General features: G+C 48.0%; 1 protein-coding gene and 1 non-coding gene across 30 annotated transcripts in view; one reads left to right on the forward strand and one right to left on the reverse strand.

Annotated features, from left to right (window-relative positions):
- Msh5 (mutS homolog 5) overlaps positions 1-16,505 on the reverse strand; it is an 18,393-nt gene extending 1,888 nt beyond the window's left edge. Inside the window, exons 1-20 of one of the 29 annotated variants that reach the window (NM_001146215.2) lie at positions 16,208-16,253; positions 15,739-15,895; positions 15,438-15,561; positions 14,802-14,882; positions 14,622-14,684; positions 13,825-13,946; positions 13,533-13,642; positions 13,237-13,272; positions 11,606-11,688; positions 10,978-11,023; positions 8,709-8,847; positions 7,914-7,976; positions 3,098-3,226; positions 2,731-2,803; positions 2,268-2,377; positions 1,849-1,929; positions 1,187-1,274; positions 862-1,051; positions 656-782; positions 117-266 (exon numbers count right to left, since the gene is read on the reverse strand). In NM_001146215.2, coding sequence (NP_001139687.1) covers positions 117-266; positions 656-782; positions 862-1,051; positions 1,187-1,274; positions 1,849-1,929; positions 2,268-2,377; positions 2,731-2,803; positions 3,098-3,226; positions 7,914-7,976; positions 8,709-8,847; positions 10,978-11,023; positions 11,606-11,688; positions 13,237-13,272; positions 13,533-13,642; positions 13,825-13,946; positions 14,622-14,684; positions 14,802-14,882; positions 15,438-15,561; positions 15,739-15,882 — 1,959 coding nt within the window. In that variant the 5' untranslated portion in view covers positions 15,883-15,895; positions 16,208-16,253. Of the gene's footprint in view, positions 1-116; positions 267-655; positions 783-861; positions 1,052-1,186; positions 1,411-1,848; positions 2,378-2,730; positions 2,804-3,097; positions 3,227-7,913; positions 7,977-8,708; positions 8,848-10,977; positions 11,024-11,605; positions 11,689-13,236; positions 13,273-13,532; positions 13,643-13,824; positions 13,947-14,621; positions 14,685-14,801; positions 14,883-15,437; positions 16,145-16,207 lie in introns of those variants that run through there. The other 28 variants (XR_003952092.1, XR_003952095.1, NR_130640.1 and 25 more) reach the window with 28 other exon arrangements.
- A 2,220-nt stretch (positions 16,506-18,725) lies between these two features.
- On the forward strand, positions 18,726-18,829 carry Gm23421. The gene has a single exon (XR_003952471.1). It is a non-coding gene; the product is annotated as a U6 spliceosomal RNA (small nuclear RNA).
- Positions 18,830-19,051: the final 222 nt, after the last annotated feature.

The following is a 19,051-nucleotide window of genomic DNA, read 5'->3' on the forward strand; positions in this document are numbered from 1 at the left end:
TCCCTGGCCCCCAGTGCAGATGCATGCATTGGAGGAAATGTGTTCCTGCCCAAGACTTCCAGGGGCACAGTTTCTACCCGGTCACCCTTCCCCCAGCCCCTGCTGCTCCCTTTAACCTGGTTGAGATCAATCATGAAGGTGGAGAGGCCGAGGGAGATGGATTCGCAGCTGTGAATTCGAGTGAAGATGGCGTCGATTACCCCAATCTCGGCCTCCTCTGCAGGCACGAAACTGCCCACCAGGGCCATGAAAGTGATCAAGCCTACCTGGGCCAGGGCAGGGGAGACAGAACATGGGCCTGTTGCCGTACTATGGGCAAAGTAAAAATGGGTCTCAACTAAAGACATGAACGACAGATTAAAGAGAGGACACAGTGTAACAGAAGAACAGAGCCCTGGAACACAGTTTCCTGGGTCCTGACTTCACAATTAACTCCAGAGTCAAGGTTGTGGGTAAAGGCATACTAGGGAACGGCATGGATCTATTTGGAGGTTGGTCCAGGGACTTGTGGCCACGGAAAGGTCTATCCTAAAGAACAGACTGTCCCTCAGAGGACAAGGACATGTGCTGTATGTGTGTGTGGGGGGGGGCAGAGGATCTGGCCTGGCGGCCAGAGGAGATGGAGATGTGGGCCCCCAGCTTGGCGGCCCCTCACCTGCTTGAGATATATGCTTTTCCCTGAGGAGTTGGGCCCAGTGATGACTTTGACCCTGCCCTGGTCCCCACCACAGTCCGTGGAGTTGGGCACGAAGGTTCGTGCACACAGTTCCATCAGAGGATGCCTGTGGTGGGTAGAGAGACACTGCATGGTTTGTGGACCCAGGGAGGATCCCCACAGCAGGACATGGGGCCCCTTCTCACCTGCCATTCCTGATTCGTACTCCATGGATACAGGGAGAGTAATGCGGTCTCGAATAGCCGTAGTCCCGGGCAGCACTGGCAAGAGCCAACAGGACGTCCAGGCGGGAGGCAAGGTCCAATACCCGAGTCAAGACCGAAGCCCGTGCCAGCACCTGGCACTGCAGCTGGTACATCAACAGGGTCTCCTGGTCTGGAGAAGGAGAGAGAGAGGTGCCTGGAAAGATCTGGAAGCAGGCATGCAGATGCAGTGTGACCATGCAGAGGGGCCAGCATGAGAGCAGGGTCTGTTAGAGCAGCCTGCCCCCTCCTACCACGGGCTCCTCACCCCGGATCTCGCAGTGCAGGTCTCCCAGCAGCGTGTCCAGCTCCTTGGTCCGGGCGCTACGATAGTGCAGCTTGTCCTCTGAGAGAAACTGGGTGCAAGGAGTCCAAACTCTGGGCTTGTTGTCTCTTGGTTTTTGTTTTGTTTTGTTTTGGGACAGGATTTCATTCTATAGTCCTGGCTGGCTTGCAACTCACAGAGACCCACCTGCCTCTGTCTCCAGAGTGCTGGGATTAAAGCTGTGGTCACAAGCCAGGCAGCAGTAGCGCACACCTTCAATCCCCAGCACTTGGGAGTCACAGGCAGGCGGACTCTGTGAGTCTGAGGCCAGCCTGGTCTACAGAGTGAGTTCCCGCCACCATCATGCCCACACCACCACGCCCACACCACCATGCCCCACACCACCACGCCCACACCACCATGCCCCACACCACCACGCCCACACCATCACACCCAGTGGCTTTTCATCCCTTGGGTCCTCTCTCCTCTCCACCTGCCTGGACCTCCTCCAGCCCCTCACCCCCAACTCCTCTTCTGACTCAGGACTGGAAAAGCTTCTTAAGCTACAAAAATGATCCCACATCGTGTTCAGTGCTGATGGGTTGAGACCCTTCTTCCAGTTTCTTATCACACTCCTCCCACCACCGAGAGGTCAAGACACTTACCATGAAGTCCAGCCCCTCAATCTCAAAGTCACTAGCTTCCACCATGAAAGGCAAGCGGGGAATGGAAAGAAGGAAGCCAATCTGGGGAGAGAACGGAGTCAGAGTGGGCAGGAACCTACTGAACACCCTCTGGTCCAAGAGAGAGCCCAGACACCACTGGGATCCTCCATTCCTCTGTCAGAGACTGAAGTCACCAAAGATATTCATGTCACTGGGTTTAAGGACAGAGGGTGCCTGTCGCCCACTGACTGCCAGGGTTAATTTAGCTCATCTGGCTGGGTGTCACTTCCTCCCTTACCACTCCACATGAGACCTATGGATGCATTCATGAGCAGCTGTCCTGCCCTCCAGCGTTGAAAGGCTTTCATGCATCACCATGAAACTCCTGGGGACTTCACTGCTCCCCTGCACTCGCTCACCAGAGGGATGTAGATGACACTGCATGAGGGGATGCGAGAGTCCAGGTTCTCCAGCTCCTTCTGAGCAACTTCAGTGAGGAAGCTCGGAAGCCCTATCAGCCTTCGCTTCTCTAGGTGTGTAGAGAATTACATGCATATAAAAACGAGGTATGGGAGGATTAAGGGTTCAAGGCCAACTTTGGCCACATGAAACTATTTTTTTTTAAGAATTCCTGATTATCCAGGCGTGGTGGTTGGTGCATGCCTGCAATCCAAGCCCTCCAGAGTGGGAGCAGGAGGATCAGGAGTTTGAGGCTGTCCTTAGTGATATACTGAGTTTGAGGCTAGCCCATGCTACTGGAGACTCTAAAGGAAGAGCTGTCTTCTGGCTGCAGGCTGATTCCCATGTATGTGTCTAGCTGCGCATGGATCGAATGACTGCCCCAGGACCCCCAGGCCTAGGACCCACACGCCCAGCACTCACTGGCATCTATGTCAGGGTCTATGTTAGGGAGGACTGTGAAGCGATTTTCAGCAAGACTTTCCTCAAAGTCCACCTGAGGAGACAGATTAGACGTCCAGTTTCTTAGCACCCAGCACCCTCTCTCTGTTCTGTCCCCCGTTCTCCTTGGGCCCCAGATCCCCCTTTAATCCTCATCTTCAGACACTTCCTCTCAGCATGTTGTTTTGTCACCAGGTGACCCCACATCTCCCATGCGCCCCCACCTCCCACACCACATACTCCAAACCCCAGACCCTTTCTACTCCTCCATCCTGTCCCACTCCTCCTCCTCCTCCTCCTCCTCCTCCTCCTCCTCTTCCTCCTCCTCGGGTGTCTGGCTTCCGCTCACCACCTTCCCGATGAGGCTGGCAATGTGATGCAGGTCGTCAGAGAACTCCTGGGCAATGTCCTGAAAAAGCTGGATGGACTGTGGCAGAGAACGGCAGGCATCCCTCAGGCCGAGAGCACTGTACACAGTCTGTGGGAGAGATGACTGAGAAGGTGACCCCACCCAGGTGACATGGACAGAACGAGAAACACAAGGACCAATGGTGAACACTGAGAGGTTACCAAAGGCAAGAACACACACACACACACAGAGACACAGATAAAAAAACACATAGAGAGTGGGGCATGATGGTGCATGCCTACAATTTCAGCACTTGAGTGGCAGAGGCAGGTGGATCTCTGTGAGTTCCAGGACAGCCTGGTCTACAGAGTGAGTTCCAGGACAGCCAGGGCTACACAGGAGACTCTGTCTCAAAAAACAAGCAAAGAGAAAGAAAGAAAGAGAGAGAGAGAGAGAGAGAGAGAGAGGGAGAGAGAGAGAGAGGGAGAGAGAGAGAGAGAGAGAGAGAGAGAGAGAGAGAGAAAAGAAAGAGGGCTGGAGAGATGGCTCAGTGGTTAAGCCATCCAAAGGTCCTGAGTTCAAATCCCAGCAACCACATGGTGACTCACAACCATCTGCAATGAGAGCTGATGCCCTCTTCTGGTGTGTCTGAGACAGCTACACTGTACTCGTATAAATAAAAATCTTAAAAAAAAAAAAAAAAGGGGGCTGGTGAGATGGCTCAGTGGGTTAGAGCACCCGACTGCTCTTCCGAAGGTCCAGAGTTCAAATCCCAGCAACCACATGGTGGCTCACAACCATCCGTAACGAGATCTGACTCCCTCTTCTGGTGTGTCTGAAGACAGCTACAGTGTACTTACATATAATAAATAAATAAATCTAAAAAAAAAAAAAAAAGGAAGAGAAAGGAAGAAAAGAAAGAAAGGAAAAACTGATGGAGAGAACAGATTATTATTAAATTAAACTTCTGCAAGAGGAGGACAAGAAAACAATCAGGCTGGGCATGGTGGTGCACGCCTTTGATCCCAACACTTGGGAGGCAGAGACAGGTGGATCTCTGTGAGTTCGAGGCCAGCCTGGTCTACAGAGTGAGTTCCAGGACAGCCAGGGATACCCAGAGAAACCCTGTCTCGAAAAAAACAAAACCAAAACAGAAAAAAGGGTTTTAGAAGTCAGGGAGGAAGTATGTTAGAAGAAGCAGAGGGAGGCCAGTGTCCCTGAGAACTAATTCTCCAGGGCAAGGTCAGTGACTGGGAGCTGATGTGACCACAGGTTAAGCTATGGACAGAGCATAGCACCAGAGGGAGTGTCCTTCTGTAGAAGAGCTGCATAAACTGCACAAGTCAAGGGCTGGGACGAGCAGCAGACTCAGTAGCCCCGATAAAGCAGACAGAGTTGAACAACTGACAAAGTCCAAGAATTTCAAACAAGTCTGGCGGGGCCTGAGGCTGTTTGGGAAGCCTTTTCACAGAAAAGGAAAGGAGGTGGGCCTTAAATAAAAACTCCAAAGTCAGCTGAGAACAGAGAGCAAATGAACAGAGGAGGGAGACGCAGTGACCCGCACTGATGTGCCAGACCACGTTCTAGATTTCCTTGTGAGTCAGAGCCCTGTGGGGTGGGCACTACCTCCACCTTCAGCTCACAGATGAGCAGTCTGAAGCACAAGAGGCAATGGCAGCCTCAACTCTCACAGCAAATTAATGAACTGGGGCTTGAATCAAGGGTGTAGCTCCCTTGTTCTCATTGTCACCATGCACCACTGCTAAGCTGCAACCCAACGTTTACTCTGAGATAATATCACACTAAGTTACCCACACAGCTTTCTTTTTTTTTTTTTTTTTTTTTTTTTTTTTTTTAAAGATTTATTTATTTATTATATGTAAGTACACCATAGCTGTCTTCAGACACACCAGAAGAGGGCGTCAGATCTTGTTACAGATGGTTGTGAGCCACCATGTGGTTGCTGGGATTTGAACTCTGGACCTTGGGAAGAGCAGTCGGGTGGGGTGCTCTTACCCACTGAGCCATCTCACCAGCCCCCCCCACACAGCTTTCTAACTCACTCTGTAGCCCAGGATAGCCTTGTGCTTCTTTTGCTTTGGGGGCACAAGGTCTCAATTGGGTGTGATGTCGAAAGTCTGTAATCCCAGCACTCTGGAAACTGAGGCAGATGGATCACAAATTCAAGATCAACTGAGATGTCATAGTGCATTTAAGGCTAGCCTGTGCTATATTTTGAGATCCTGTGTCTAAGCAACCAAACAAGCAAATGTCAGTGCTTATAAGGCAGAGACAAAAGGGCTGCTACAAGTTTGAGGCTAGCCTACTCTACACAGCAAGTTACAGGAAGTACATTGCTACACAGTGAGACCCTGTCTCAAGCTAGACAATAAAAATTTTTGTTGTTGTTGTGGTTTTTGTTTGTTCGAGACTGGGTTTCTCTGTAGCCCTGGCTGTCCTGGAACTCACTCTGTAGACCAGGCTGGCCTCGAACTCAGAAATCTGCCTGCCTCTGCCTCCCAAGTGCTGGGATAAAGGCATGTGCCACCACCGCCCAGCGTCTCTATGAATGTTAAGCCATTAGGGTTTACATAAAGAGTTCTATTCCAGATAGGGCTACATAATGAAACCCTATCTCAAAACAAACAAACAAACAAACAAACAAACACAAAGTTAGTAAATAAATGTGGTGGTTTGAATGAAAATGGTCTCCATAGGCCCACAGGTTGTCGTCTTGTTGGTAGAAGTGTGTCACTGGGGGTGGGCTTTGAGGTTTCAGATACTCAAGCCAGGCCCAGTGTCACTCTCTCTCCCTGTTGTGTTAAGAGCTTTTACTGCCACTTCTAGGAATTTGGCATTTGTCACTGGGCTCAGACAATATAAGAAACAGTGACTGTACTGGCTGGTTTTGTGTGTCAACTTGACACAGGCTGGAGTTATTAGAGAAGGGAGCTTCAGTTAGGGAAATGCCTCCATGAGATCCAGCTGTGGGGCATTTTCTTAGTTGGTGATCAAGGAGGGAGGGCCCACAGTGGGTGGTGCCATCCCTGGGCTAGTAGCCCCGGGTTCTATAAGAAAGCAAGCTGATCAAGCCAGGGGAAGCAAGCCAGTAAGTAACATCCCTCCATGGCCTCTGCATCAGCTCCTGCTTCCTGGCCTGCTTGAGTTCCAGTCCTGACTTCCTTAGGTGATGAACAGCAATGTGGAAGTGTGAGCTGCATAAACCCTTTCCTCCCCAACTTGCTTCTAAGTCACGTTGTTTGTGCAGGAATAGAAACCCTGACTAAGACAGTGACCATGGGGCTTTGTTAACTCCTTTGCTTAATGATCACCTTGTGTGTTTACTACTTCTCTCCATTACTTTGTTTGTGCTCTAAGAACTGCCCATGTGTTTTGGATGTACCTAGAATAATATCAAAGCAGGCCTGAGAGAAATAAACCCGCTTCAGCCTCAGTGCAGGCTGGAGTCTTGTAATTTTGTCCGTTTTTCATTTTTCTTTTTTCAATCCTCACTCCCTCCCTTTTGAGACCTTGTTGACTGACTGAGCTGGCTTGGTCACTGCTGTCTGAGGACTGGGATGTGGAGTTCTAAGTTACATCTCTAGTACCATGTCTGACTGGATGCCGCCATGCTCCCACCACAATAATGGACAGAACCTTTGAACTGTAAGCGAGGCCCATTTAAATGTTTTTCTTTTTTTCTTTTAAAAGTTGCTGTGGTCATGGTGTCTCCTCACAGCAATAGAACATTGTCTAAAACATAAAATGAAAAATTTAACTTTGCTTTATAATTATGTAAAAACATTTGCAGTCATATCAACCCAGACAAGTTAAACATGGACACATTGCACAGACAGAGGCAAACACTCCTATATATCAAATAAAGCTTTACAAATTAAAAAGAAGCCAGGTTGAGCTGGGTGTGGTTGCACATGCCTTTGGTCCCAGCATGTAGGAGGCAGACAGATCTCTGTGAGGTCTGTGAAGTCAAAGACACAGCCTAGTCTACAAAGAGAGAGAGCCAGGAGAGCCAGGGCTACACAGAGAAACATTTTCTCAAAAAACCAGATAGATAGGTGGATGGGTGGGTGGTAGGTGGATAGATAGGTGGGTGGATGGATGGACAGATAGACAGACTGACTGATGGATAGATAGATAGATAGATAGATAAAGTAAATAAGTAAATAAAAATAAATAAAAAGCTAGCCACGGTGGCTCACTCCTTTAATCCCAGTACTCGGGAGGCAGAGGCAGGTGGGTCTCTGAGTTTGAGGCCAACCTGGTCTACAGAGCGGGTTCCAAGATAGCTAGGACTACACAGAGAAACCTTGTCTCTAAAACCCCTAAAATAAATAAATAAAAAGCAAGCAGGCAAGGAAGACAGGTGAGTGGACCAACACGGGGTAGGGGCAGACCTCATGGTTCTGATATTGAGTAGCAACATCAGTACCAATTCTGTGATGGTCACAATGAAGTGTTTATGGCTAGAATAATCTAATGGTTGGAGATGAAGAGATTGTTATGAGTCAAAGGGTTGAAGCTGAATGTGTAGCTAAAAGAGGAGTAATTGCACTATTCACCTGCAAACATTTTTGCTATTTCTGCAACACAGAGTTTAAAGGAACCATCAGTGAGTAAAGTGTGGCATGGTGTCCCAAGAGAAGAAGGTCTAGACACAGGCCACGAAGGCTTGACTTGAACTTCTGATCTAAAACGGGAAGCCTGTAATCCCAGAACTCAGGCACAGGGGCAGGGAGATACTAAGAGTGAGGCTCTCCTAGGCTATACCTTGATGCCAACAAAACAGCGGCCTTACCTTGTAGAGGACCTGCCAGTCACTGACCTTGGTGTGGGACAACTTCATGCGTTTCAGAATCAGCTATAAGCATACAAGAGACAGCTATGGTTTGCCATTTGACATCTGATGCCCCTCAAGGCATTATCCTCCAGGTGGGAGAGATGGTCTTTCAGAGGACCAAGGTTTGGTTCCCAGCACCCACAACAGGAGGTTCACAACCACCCATAACTCTAGCTTTAGATGATTCATCATCCTGTTTTAGACTCTAGTCACCCACACTCACATGGGTGTTCTCCACACAGAGTCACCTAATTTCTGTTTTGTTTTGTTTTGTTTTGTTTGAGAAGGTTCCATTAGGTAGCCCTGACTGAACTGGAACTCACTATATAGACCAGGCTGGCTTCAAACTCACAGGCCTGGCTATAGATGCATATAATTGAAAATAAAATAAATATTGGGCTGGGTGTGGTGGTGCATGCCTTTCATCTCAGCACTCCAGAGGCAGGTGGATCTCTGAGTTCAAGGCCAGCCTGGTCTATATAGCAAGTTCTAGAATAGCCAGGGCTACATAGTGAGACCCTGTCTCAAAACCAAACATCCAGGTGTGGTTGTACACAGCTTTACTCCCAGCACTCAGGAGGCAGAGGCAGGTAGAGCTCTGTGAGTTCTAGGCCATACATGGGTACATAGTGAGACCCTAACCCAAATCAAAAACAAAACCCAACCAAATGAAATTTTAATAAAATAAGCTGTCTAAGTTTTTCTATAAGCCATCACTCTTATTCCCCACCCTGATCTCTGCCCTGGGCTCACAGGCACATTCTTGATGTGGCTCAGGAGTCGGTGCAGCATCTGGGCCATGTCCAGGTTCTGAGGCATCAGGAAGAACTGAATGACATCCAGTCGGGAATTGAGTTCCCTTAGCTCCCGGGTTGGACGTGTAAACCACAGCCTGGAGGGTTGGGATGGGAAGGTTACAAGTCACTTCTTCTCTCATCTTGACTTTGCTTGGGGAGCGTGGTACTGTATACCTGCAGCACACAATGGGAAAGAACTAACTGGCAAGTGCAGGCCCCGTGTATATAGGCTCGTTTATATGTGCATTTTGAAAACTGCCGGAGTAGTCACCATGACTGTGTCTATACTGAGACCATGTGCCGCTCCGTGTGGATATGTGGTGGAGCATGTCAGTGTTTTAGAGAGGAACAGTGTGTTGTGGTATTTGTGTGCCAACACTGCAGCTCTCTGCAGCTGAGTGGGAGATGGTGAGTCAATATGAGTTTGCTATCTGTGTGTAGCCGCCACAGTATCTCAGGGAAACAGCATAGACAAAATATCATCTTTCCCTGCTCTTTCTGCATAAATGCCTGTAACTAATTTTCATCCTCACCCCCACCCTCCAGACTCCTTCCATCCTTCCTTCTTTGGCAAAGTTTAGGGCTGTGTCAAGGCTTACTCACTACCTAAATAACAAACTACTGAGACACACCCCCAGCCTGCAATTTTTTTTTTTTTTTGAGACAGGGTTTCACATCATTCAGACTGTTCTCAAAGTTGCTATCAAGGCTGACCTAGAACTCCTGCTCCTCTAGCTTCTATTTCCTAGAATTTGCTGGAATTACAGGTGTTTGCCACAGGCCTCTTTCCAGCCTGCTGTTCTTTGTGTGTTGTATGTATTGTACATATGTGAACACAGATGTCATGGCACTGGTGGAGATAACTCTGTGGAGTTGGTTCTGTCCTGCCTTTATGTGTGCTCAGGTTGCTAGGCCTGTGCAGGAAGCACCTTTACCTGTGGAGTTGGTCCATCAGCCCCTAGCCTACAATTCCTTCTTTTTCTTTTCTTATTTCCTTAATTCTCTCTTGCTTTTTGTAAAGGTGTGTGTGTTTGTGTGTGTGCGTGTATGCATGTGCCATATGCATAAGATGGAGGACAACTTGTATGACTTGGTTTTCTGCTTCTTCCATCATGAGTTCTGGGACTCAAACTCAGGTCATCAGGTTTAGTGGCATGTGCCTCTATTCACTGAGCTATCTCACTACACGCCAATCTACTCAGCTTACAATTCTATTTTGTTTTGGTTTTGGTTGTTTTGAGACAAGGTCTCATTATGTAGCCTTGGCTGACCTGGAACTCATAGAGATCTGCCTGCCTCTGACTCGGATGGGATTAAACACATGGTGGCCATGCCCAATTCATCTTACAACACTTTTTAAAAAAATAATTATTTATTTTATGTATATAAGTACATCTTAGTTGTCTTCAGACACACCAGAAGAGGGCATCAGATTCCATTACAGATGGTTGTGAGCCACCATGTGGTTGCTGGGAATTGAACTCAGGACCTCTGGAAGAGCAGTCAGTGTTCCTAACAGCTGAGGCATCTCTCTTACAACTCTTTTTGTTGTTGTTGTTTTGTTTTGTTTTTCAAGACAGGGTTTCTTTGTGTAGCCCTGGCTGTCCTAGAACTCACTCTGTAGACCAGGCTGGCCTCAAACTCAGAAATCCGCCTGCCTCTGCCTCCCAAGTGCTGGGATTAAAGGCATGCCCCACCAATCCAGGCTTCTCTTACAACTCTTAATAATGGTCATCCCTTAGTAGAGAAAGCTGATTTGACCCTCAACTATGAGAGTAAATGTTGACAGGGTGATGAGAACACAGGGTCTATCTAGTAGAAAGGACTTACAAGGAGTTTGAGGACGAGATCCTGAAAATTAAAATCCAGGTAAACAGAGGTGCCATGATCAGTTTAATTGTCAACTAGACACAGTCTAGAACTACTCTGAGGGATTATCTTAATCACATTCTTTGATGTGAGAGAACCCACCCACTATAAGCAACATCATTCCCTGAGCTTGAGAACCTAGACTGAATAAAAAGGAGAAAGCTCGTTATCCACAGGGATGTTTGCAGCTGTGCTGACAACATAAAATGAAGACTATCCTAGCTACTCCACTAGGTTCTAGATGGGCAGTTGGTATTTCTAGTACTGCTAATTGAAAGAGTGTTTTGTAGACTGCTATAATAGGCCTCAGTACTCAGTGTGTATTTGTTTATAAACCCATGTCTGAGGCCACTCACCTGAGCAGCTTCTGTCCCCACTTACAGCGGCATCTGTTGAGGATTCCTGTGGGGTATGCATAGGGAGTGAACTGGTTACAAGGTAGGCTGGTCTGGAGGCCCAGATACAGAACACAAAAGCAGCCAAATTAGTGCCTAGCTACAAATTGGATTATCATGTGAGGGTAGGAAAAGGGATGGACACCCAGTCAGGAAAATATATAAACGGGCATAGCCACAACTCACAAAAGCCCATCACAATATCTAAAACTAAAGCATAACCCAGTGAGAAGCTAGACACTTGGAGTCGCATCCCTAATAGACTCCAAAGCCAGAAGAACCAGATAAAAACTATATGAAGCAGTTCTAAAACTCCTCAGTGGACACACCCATACAAAGCCAGAGACTGAACACAGTATTGTTAAGGTCACAGCTGACAAGCAAATTACACTATATGGCTAGAGTCTATGAAGGAGCTTGAGTCAGGTGGGCACAGAGACTGAGATACCTGGGCTGGTGTGGAAAGGCCATCTGGCAATGTCAGTAAGCCAGAAGAGAGAGAGAGAGAGCGCGCCTGCGCATGGCTATAGAGTCAATTGCTTTTCTAGCATGTTTTCAGAGTGTGGGGTGAGCAACAGGCCACACCTACCAAAAAGGCTGAGCCCCTCCTTCAGCCCACTGGCTACTTTGTACACCGAGGGGTGAGACTCACTCTTGAAAATCTGTAGAACGCTGTCACAGAGAAATGGAGGAGTCTGAATTTCTATGCATCCCACATGTGGTATATGCATGCATGTACATATTTGGTTTTGAGACAGGGTCTCTCTATGTAGCCCTGGCTATCCTGGAACTCACTATGTAGACGAGGCTGGTCTCAAACGTATAGAAATCCCACTGCCTCTGCCTCTCAGTGCTGGGATTAAAGGTGAGCCACCACACTTGCCTGTGTGCACATATTTGTATGCAGGTGAACATGCTCCTGCACATATATGCAGAGGCTTTGTTCTCTCCATCTCGTTCTCTTTTAAGACAAGGTCTCTCATTGAACCCGGAATTCCCCATTTTCTTTGGCTAAGCTGGCAGCCAGTAAAACCCAGCAGTCCTGTCTCCACCCACGCCAGCACCAAGACTGCAGGCACACAAACCTCAGTGAGTGGCTTTTTATGCAAATGCTTAGAATCCAAACTCAGATCCTCAAACTTGTGTAGCAAAAGCTTTTACTCACTAAACTATGTTCCTATACATACTGTAATGGATTTTTTTTTTTATAATAAAGGGAGTTGAGAATTAAGAATAGAAATGTGATTTAAGTTAATAATAAGCTTCTTATTTCATGTCTAGCAACAGTAATCTCGATGTGTGGTTTATTACTCACTTCTTTTTTTTTTTTTTTTTAAAGATTTATTTATTATTATATGTAAGTACACTGTAGCTGACTTCAGACACACCAGAAGAGGGCATCAGATCTCATTACGGGTGGTTGTGAGCCACCATGTGGTTACTGGGATTTGAACTCAGGACCTCTGGAAGAGCAGTCAGTGCTCTTAACCCCTGAGCCATCTCTCCAGTCCCCTATTACTCACTTCTGTTTGACTTAGCTTCTCCCCTTAGGAAAGGAAAGAAAAGCCAGGTATGGTGTCTCATACCAGTAACCCAAGCACTCAGAACGCAGAGGCAGGCAGGGAGTTTGAGGCCAGTTGGTCTAGATAGTGGGTTCCAGAACAGCCAGGGTTACATGGAGAGACCCTGTCTCAAAAAAGAAAGGAGGAAAAAAGAAAAAGTAAACAAAAGGAAGGAAGGAAGGAAGGAAGGAAGGAAGGAAAGAAAAGGGTGGGTTGAAGTTGTCACTCAAGAGCAGGGTACTTGGGCTGGAGCGATGGCTCAGTGGTTAAGAACACTGATTGATCTTCCAGAGGTCCTGAAGTTCAATTCCCAGCAACCACATGGTGGCTCACAACCATCTGTAATGAGATCTGACGTCCTCTTCTGGTGTGTCTGAAGACAGTGATGGTATACTCACATACATGAAATAAATAAATCTTTAAAAAAAATAGGGGGGGTTTCTTGTCTAGCAAGCACCAGTCCCTCAGTTAATTCAAAGTTGCAAAGAGGAAGGACGGTGATTCCTCTGTGCCCCTTCCTTTCCTTTACCCTCATCCACACAATCACCCTTTTCTTTCCTTCAAGCCCCAGGATTAAAGAAGCCAGAGCCTCAGTAGGATTATCAGAGCCTTAAACTCGTCCTTTGTTTCTGCAGGCAGCAGCTTGTCTCCACCTCACCTGTAAGTGTCTTGATCTATGCTCACCAGATGGGTCCTAAGAACAGAAAAAGCCGCAAGAACGGTGTCTGAGGCATGAGGAGTCACTACTAAACTACTCCTCTCTCCCAATACCTCTCCAAGCAATCCAATCTTTCTGGTTCTCCTGTGCCAGAGCACACTTCAGCCACTGCCCTTCATCTGTACACATACAGACACACACACACACTCACACAGAGAAATACACATGCACACACCCTTTCTTCTTAGACCTCCCAGTCCTCTTTACTTTGGTTGAGGTTTGGATGAGTCACCTACAATACAAACTTCTTGAATCCCAGGATAGGGACGCCAACATCATAGTCTTCCAGTTCAACCCCAATTCTTCTTCGACTCAGGAACTTGAGCAGTCCTCCAAGTGCCCGGACCTGGGAGGGGATCAGCAGTGAAGTTGGATGAAGCCTAGTGTTCCAGAAGCTAGACGACACTACTATCAGGAAAACCGTGATTTTTACAGGGCTGGGCAGTCCAGTCACAATTCTGCCCTGTGGCTGGGAGCTCATGCCTTTCCCCAGCTGCATCCTAGCCCTCACCCCATGACCCAGCTCACCGTGAGGACACAGTCAAAGGGAATAATGGAGGAGAGGAAAAGGATTTTCTCAGTAGCAGTCATGGAGTCTGAGATGAAGGAGTAGTTTCCGGAAAGGAGACGCTGTTTGCTTATCTCTGGACCTATTTGGGGAGGATGGGGAGTGAAAGGTCTCATAGGTCCATTCTCTTGCCCCAGTTTAACAATAAGAACAAATCTGACCATATGGCTTGTCCAAGGCCATAGAGGTGGTTAAGGAAAGCTAAAGAAAGAATCAAAACATACAGATGTAGTCTCATTCTTTCGGTTCTTTATGTAATGTAGATGTCTGGCTATAAGCACAACCTGAGAGAGACAAGTGACTCAGGAGGCAAAAGGTCAAGATGGCAGGGATTGTGGATATATATGGAACTAATACTAATACTGCCCATTTCCTGTATTTCCTGTCCTTTTTGCAAACCTGGAAGTTTGCAAAGTAGGGAGTGCCTTATGGACCATGGTTCCCAGAAACAGTGCCGTTTCCTTTTTAATGCAACAAAGGACTTTGGCTCCAACGTTCAAAACTGTTTTTAAGAGTATCATCTCTCCATTTTCTTCCACTCCCCCATTCCTCACATACCTAACCCCATAGTTTCTCAGTAAGTTGTACTAAAGATAGTAAAGGTGCAGGAGAGATCTCGGGGAGACTCATGATGGGGTGTGGGAAGCAGCTTCCAGATAAGAGTACATGAGGCAAGGTTTCTGATAATAGGAGCTCCTTTCAGAGAAAGGACAGAGGCCCTGGGATGGGGGCTGGTAACATAAAAGGAAGGAGCTACCAAAATCCACGCTTGGCAGAAGTATGATTTCAGGTCCCTTTGGCTCTCTGTGCTCCTCGGAGGCTGTGGAGGCAAGAGGCCACAGTCTTGTACAGTTCAGGCCTGTCATTGTCCCATGCTCCCTCCCAGCCAAAGATTTAGTAGTCTATTTCCATTTCCCCTTCTCTATGCAATCCTTACCAAGCTTCCCTAGAAATCGAGTCATAGCCTCATCCTGTTTGGCACTTGTGACAACAGACTGGGGGTTGATTTCATCCAGAACTTGAAGAGAGAAGGAAGGTGCCTGATGAGTCGAAGGATATCTCCACTGTGACTAAGAGGAAAGTGGTGGCTCTCTTCCTGCCACTGTCTGTTCTCCTCAAGAATTTATCATCTTAGCCAGGCATGGTGACACATGCCTTTGACCCCAGCCCTTGGGAGGCAGGGGAATCTCCATGAAATCAAAATCTGCCTGATCTACACAATAGGTTTCAGGATAAACCAGAGCCACATAGTACATAGTGAGACCCTGTCTCAAAAAAAAACCAAAACCAAACTAAAGTTATTTTATGTCTGTAAGGGATGGTCTGCACACTGGGAGCGCAGTGGAGGAGACTTAGTAAAGGCACGGTGGGAAGGAACAAGAGTGTCCTGGAAACTATCACTAAAATCATGGTTTGCCAGGGACAAAATCTGTAGCATTTCACATACAGTAGGTACCTAATAAAGTTGTGTTGAATAAGTAATTCCTAAATCAGGTGACTATAAACTACATGAGGATGTATGAGTGAACACACGTCCCACCCCAGAGGAGAGGAATGCAGGGCTCTGTCGCACCTCTCTGGAGAAGCTTTAGGCTCTCGTGGTCTGGGGCATCTGGCATGAAGTGGATAGTGGAGTCACTAGTGTCATAGTAAGCAATGCCCAGGTATCCCGAGCTCCACAGCACGCACAGATGGATCTGTCCCGCGAGGAAGGAAAGGGGATCGATATCTGAATCCCTCGGAAGGGCATGGATTGGTCATCCCTTATTATTAATCATTTAACCAAATCTCGGAGATAGGCACTCATGGGGAGTTTAGTCAACGTGAAACGGGGTCGGCTCAGCCTCTCCCAGCCCTCCCAACTCCGCGGACACCTCGGCGGGCTCCTCCTCGTCCTCTTCCTCGATACCTCCAGGCCCCGCCATTGGGGGCTGAGGGCTGGGGAAGCTGGCTGAGGGGATTCCGGATCTGGGTCCGGGTCCCGGCGGCGTCCGGCCTGGGGTCGCTCTGAAAGCCATGGGCTCGGCGACTCTGAGGACATGGGAGGGGAAGGAGGTCCAAAAGCAGCATTCAGCAGGCGGCTGGTGCGCGGGCTTTCAGGGGACAGGCGCGGGGGCTGCCCCTTTAGGTTGGGAGCAGCTCCGAGCTACTGTCCCACCCTCATTCCTGTCACTCGAAGCCGTGCTTTGGAAGCTCTGACGGAGCGCGCTGTCACGTCAAGTCTCTCCCGCCACCCACGCCCTTACAGCCGCAGCGCGCTCTCCTGACCCACCCCCACCCCCTCCCCCACCCCCACCCCACTGGAGCCGCCAATTCGCAGCACTTTCCCGCCTTTTCCGTCACCTCAGCCGCGACGATCCACCTCCCTGACCAACCGCCGCAAGCCTGCAGCCTGTAGGCGTGGGCCGCGCGCGCTCGCCCCGCCCCCTTAGTGGCTGAAAGGGTCTGCTTAGCCATCCAACGGGAAGGCGGTGAGGACGCTAGATGTCGATTGGTCCGTTTGCATTGGGGGCGGTGCTAGAGTGTTCAAAATTCCCGCCCTCTGCCGTTGCTAAGCAGCCGTGTCGCAGAGCTTTGATTGATGTTGGGCGGAGCCCGCCCTAAACTAAGGTCCCCGCCTGGAAAAAGGGTCTGGGCCACGGTGGAGAAGGCCAGAGCCCGGAGGCCGACCTTAAAGGGCCAGAGGCAGTCTTCCTCCTTCCTGAAGAGTGGAGAGAAGCAACATTAATTCAACCTGTGCCAACAGCAACAACTCCGTTAATATTTGTACCCACTAAGTTAATATTTATAAAAAACTCAGAACAGTGCCCAGCAAACAAAGTAAGCGCTACATGAGTGTTTTAAATAAATAAGTGGAAGTAAGAACTAACTCCTGTTTCAGACCTACTTTGCCTGTTTCCTGATTGCAGGAGATGATCACCAACCACAGGAGCAACACGGGGCTTGATTATTTTGGAACCCCTGAAGAGGAAGTATAAGTATCTGAAAGACACTAAATTCTGAAAGTAGACCTAATTAGAACACATACAACCATACTACAGTCCTCTCACCCCTAAGGACACAGGGTATCTCTGACTGATGATCCATCTGGATGGGAAAGAAGGAGAAGGAAGGAGTTTCTGAGGGAAAGAAAAAAAACCATACTTTACAAAACAATAAACAAACAAACAAAAACTTCAGTGCTGGCTTAGCAGGTAAAAGTACCTTCAATTTTGTACCCAGATTGTCCTCTGTCCTCCATACCTGTGCTGCTTGTACACACACACTCACACTCACACTCACACACCACATAATTTTTTAAAAACTGTCCTAGCTACACTAAACTAAGATCCTGCCTGAGGTTCAGAAATGGCATGAGGTGACCTGGCTCTGCTGATCAGCGACTGGAAAAATCATCTCCAAAGGGGAGCAGGTCTAAGGGCTGGGTTAATGGTTACTCTTGGCAAATTATTGAGCAATGGAGTTATGGAAACCTGGAAGAGGTTATTGGTGACAGCTCTGGGGAGTGGCAGAGAGGGACACACCTTCCATTCTGGGGTATGAAGAGATTAGGGACTGGTTTACCAAGAAGAGGAAGGGATCAGACCCAGGAAGAGAAGGCAGCAGAAGAAAAGAAGAGCTGGAGAAAGAAGAAGTGGGAGCTCAGAGATAAGATGGCAGTCTACATTTTTTTTTTTTTTAATGCAGTCCTGGCTTCAAATCCAGGAGCACTGCTGGGTGATCCCAGGACAGAGCAGCCTGGAAAATAAAGGCAAGATAACGCATTTGTGTGTGCGTAGCAATTCAGGCAGCCACAGTCAATAGTGATGATCAGAGCAGCTGCGGCCATAAAGACAGCCAAGAGAGGCAGCCAAACCTGTTTGAATCTAAAGTTTCTCCCAGCGATCTAACTGTGAGCAGATTGCCCGCTGGCCACTTGCTGACCAGAGGGAAAAAAGGAGGTGTCTGGGAAATAAGGCTTCATGGAAGCCATCTCTCTTATCAGTGGGAAGAGGCTCTGGTGCAGATCTCAAGGGTCAGCATAGAGGGAACATTCTTAGGACTCAGCTGGGGCTCACGCATGAGTCAGTCTACAACTGTCTGCAACGCTGTAGTTCAAAAGCCCAAACACCAAGTATATTCTGCCTTCCTGGGGAGGAGAGAGATAAGCCAGCCCCCCCCCCCGCCCCCCGCGCCCCAGGGAGGAGAAAGCTCTCAGAAGAGGAAGCACAAGAGGAAACCACTAACTAACTGCTGTTCCAGCAAACATGCATCAATTCACCTCAGCCCTCCCTGCCTCTTTCAGTTTCCAGCCCAGTCTTTCCTCTCTGTCTTTCCAAGTCCAGAATATTTTCTTCAAATATGTCTGTATATGTGTGTGTGTGTGTGTGTTAGACTGAGAAGAAAAGAAAGCTAGTCGATAGTAGAGAAATTTAGAGTGTGGAGGTTAGATATTGGCAGACATATTTTAGGTTTTTTTGTTTTTTGTTTTGTTTTTGTTTTTTGTTTTTTCGAGACAGGGTTTCTCTGTATAGCCCTGGCTGTCCTGGAACTTACTTTGTAGACCAGGCTGGCCTCGAACTCAGAAATCTGCCTGCCTCTGCCTCCTGAGTGCTGGGATTAAAGGTGTGCACCACTATGCCTGGTTTTGTTTTTGTTTTTAAAAAAGGTAGAAGTAGTAGGCAGGGCAGTGGTGGCGCATGCCTGTAATCCCAGCACCTGGGAGGCAGAGGTAGTCGGATTTCTGAATTTGAGGCCAGCCTGGTCTACAGAGTGAGTTCCAGGACAGCCTCAACCACACAGAGAAACCCTGTCACTAAAAACCAAAATACACAAACACACACACACACACACACACACACACACACACACACGAGTAGTAGAGCTCTCTTCAGTAGCACTCACACTAAAATTGGAAAGATACAGAGATTAGCATGGCCCCTGCGGAAGGATGTCACGCAAATTTGTAAGGCATTCCATATTTTTATTTGCCTGTGCTTTATCTAAAATCATTTGTATAGGTGGGTAATTAAAAGATACTGAAGTGAAAAAAAATAGGTAGTAAAGTTCTATCTTTATACTAAAGTTAGACCCTCCAGAATCAGGCCTCCCAGGGAAAGTGACACCCCCCCCCCCGTCTTATTTACTTAGATGTCCCCCAAGACTCTGCTCACACTGACCTGTCTGACCTTTCCTTTTTTTCTTCCC

This window comes from Mus musculus, chromosome 17 (assembly GCF_000001635.26).
Source record: "Mus musculus strain C57BL/6J chromosome 17, GRCm38.p6 C57BL/6J".
Taxonomy (NCBI): Eukaryota; Metazoa; Chordata; class Mammalia; order Rodentia; family Muridae; genus Mus; species Mus musculus.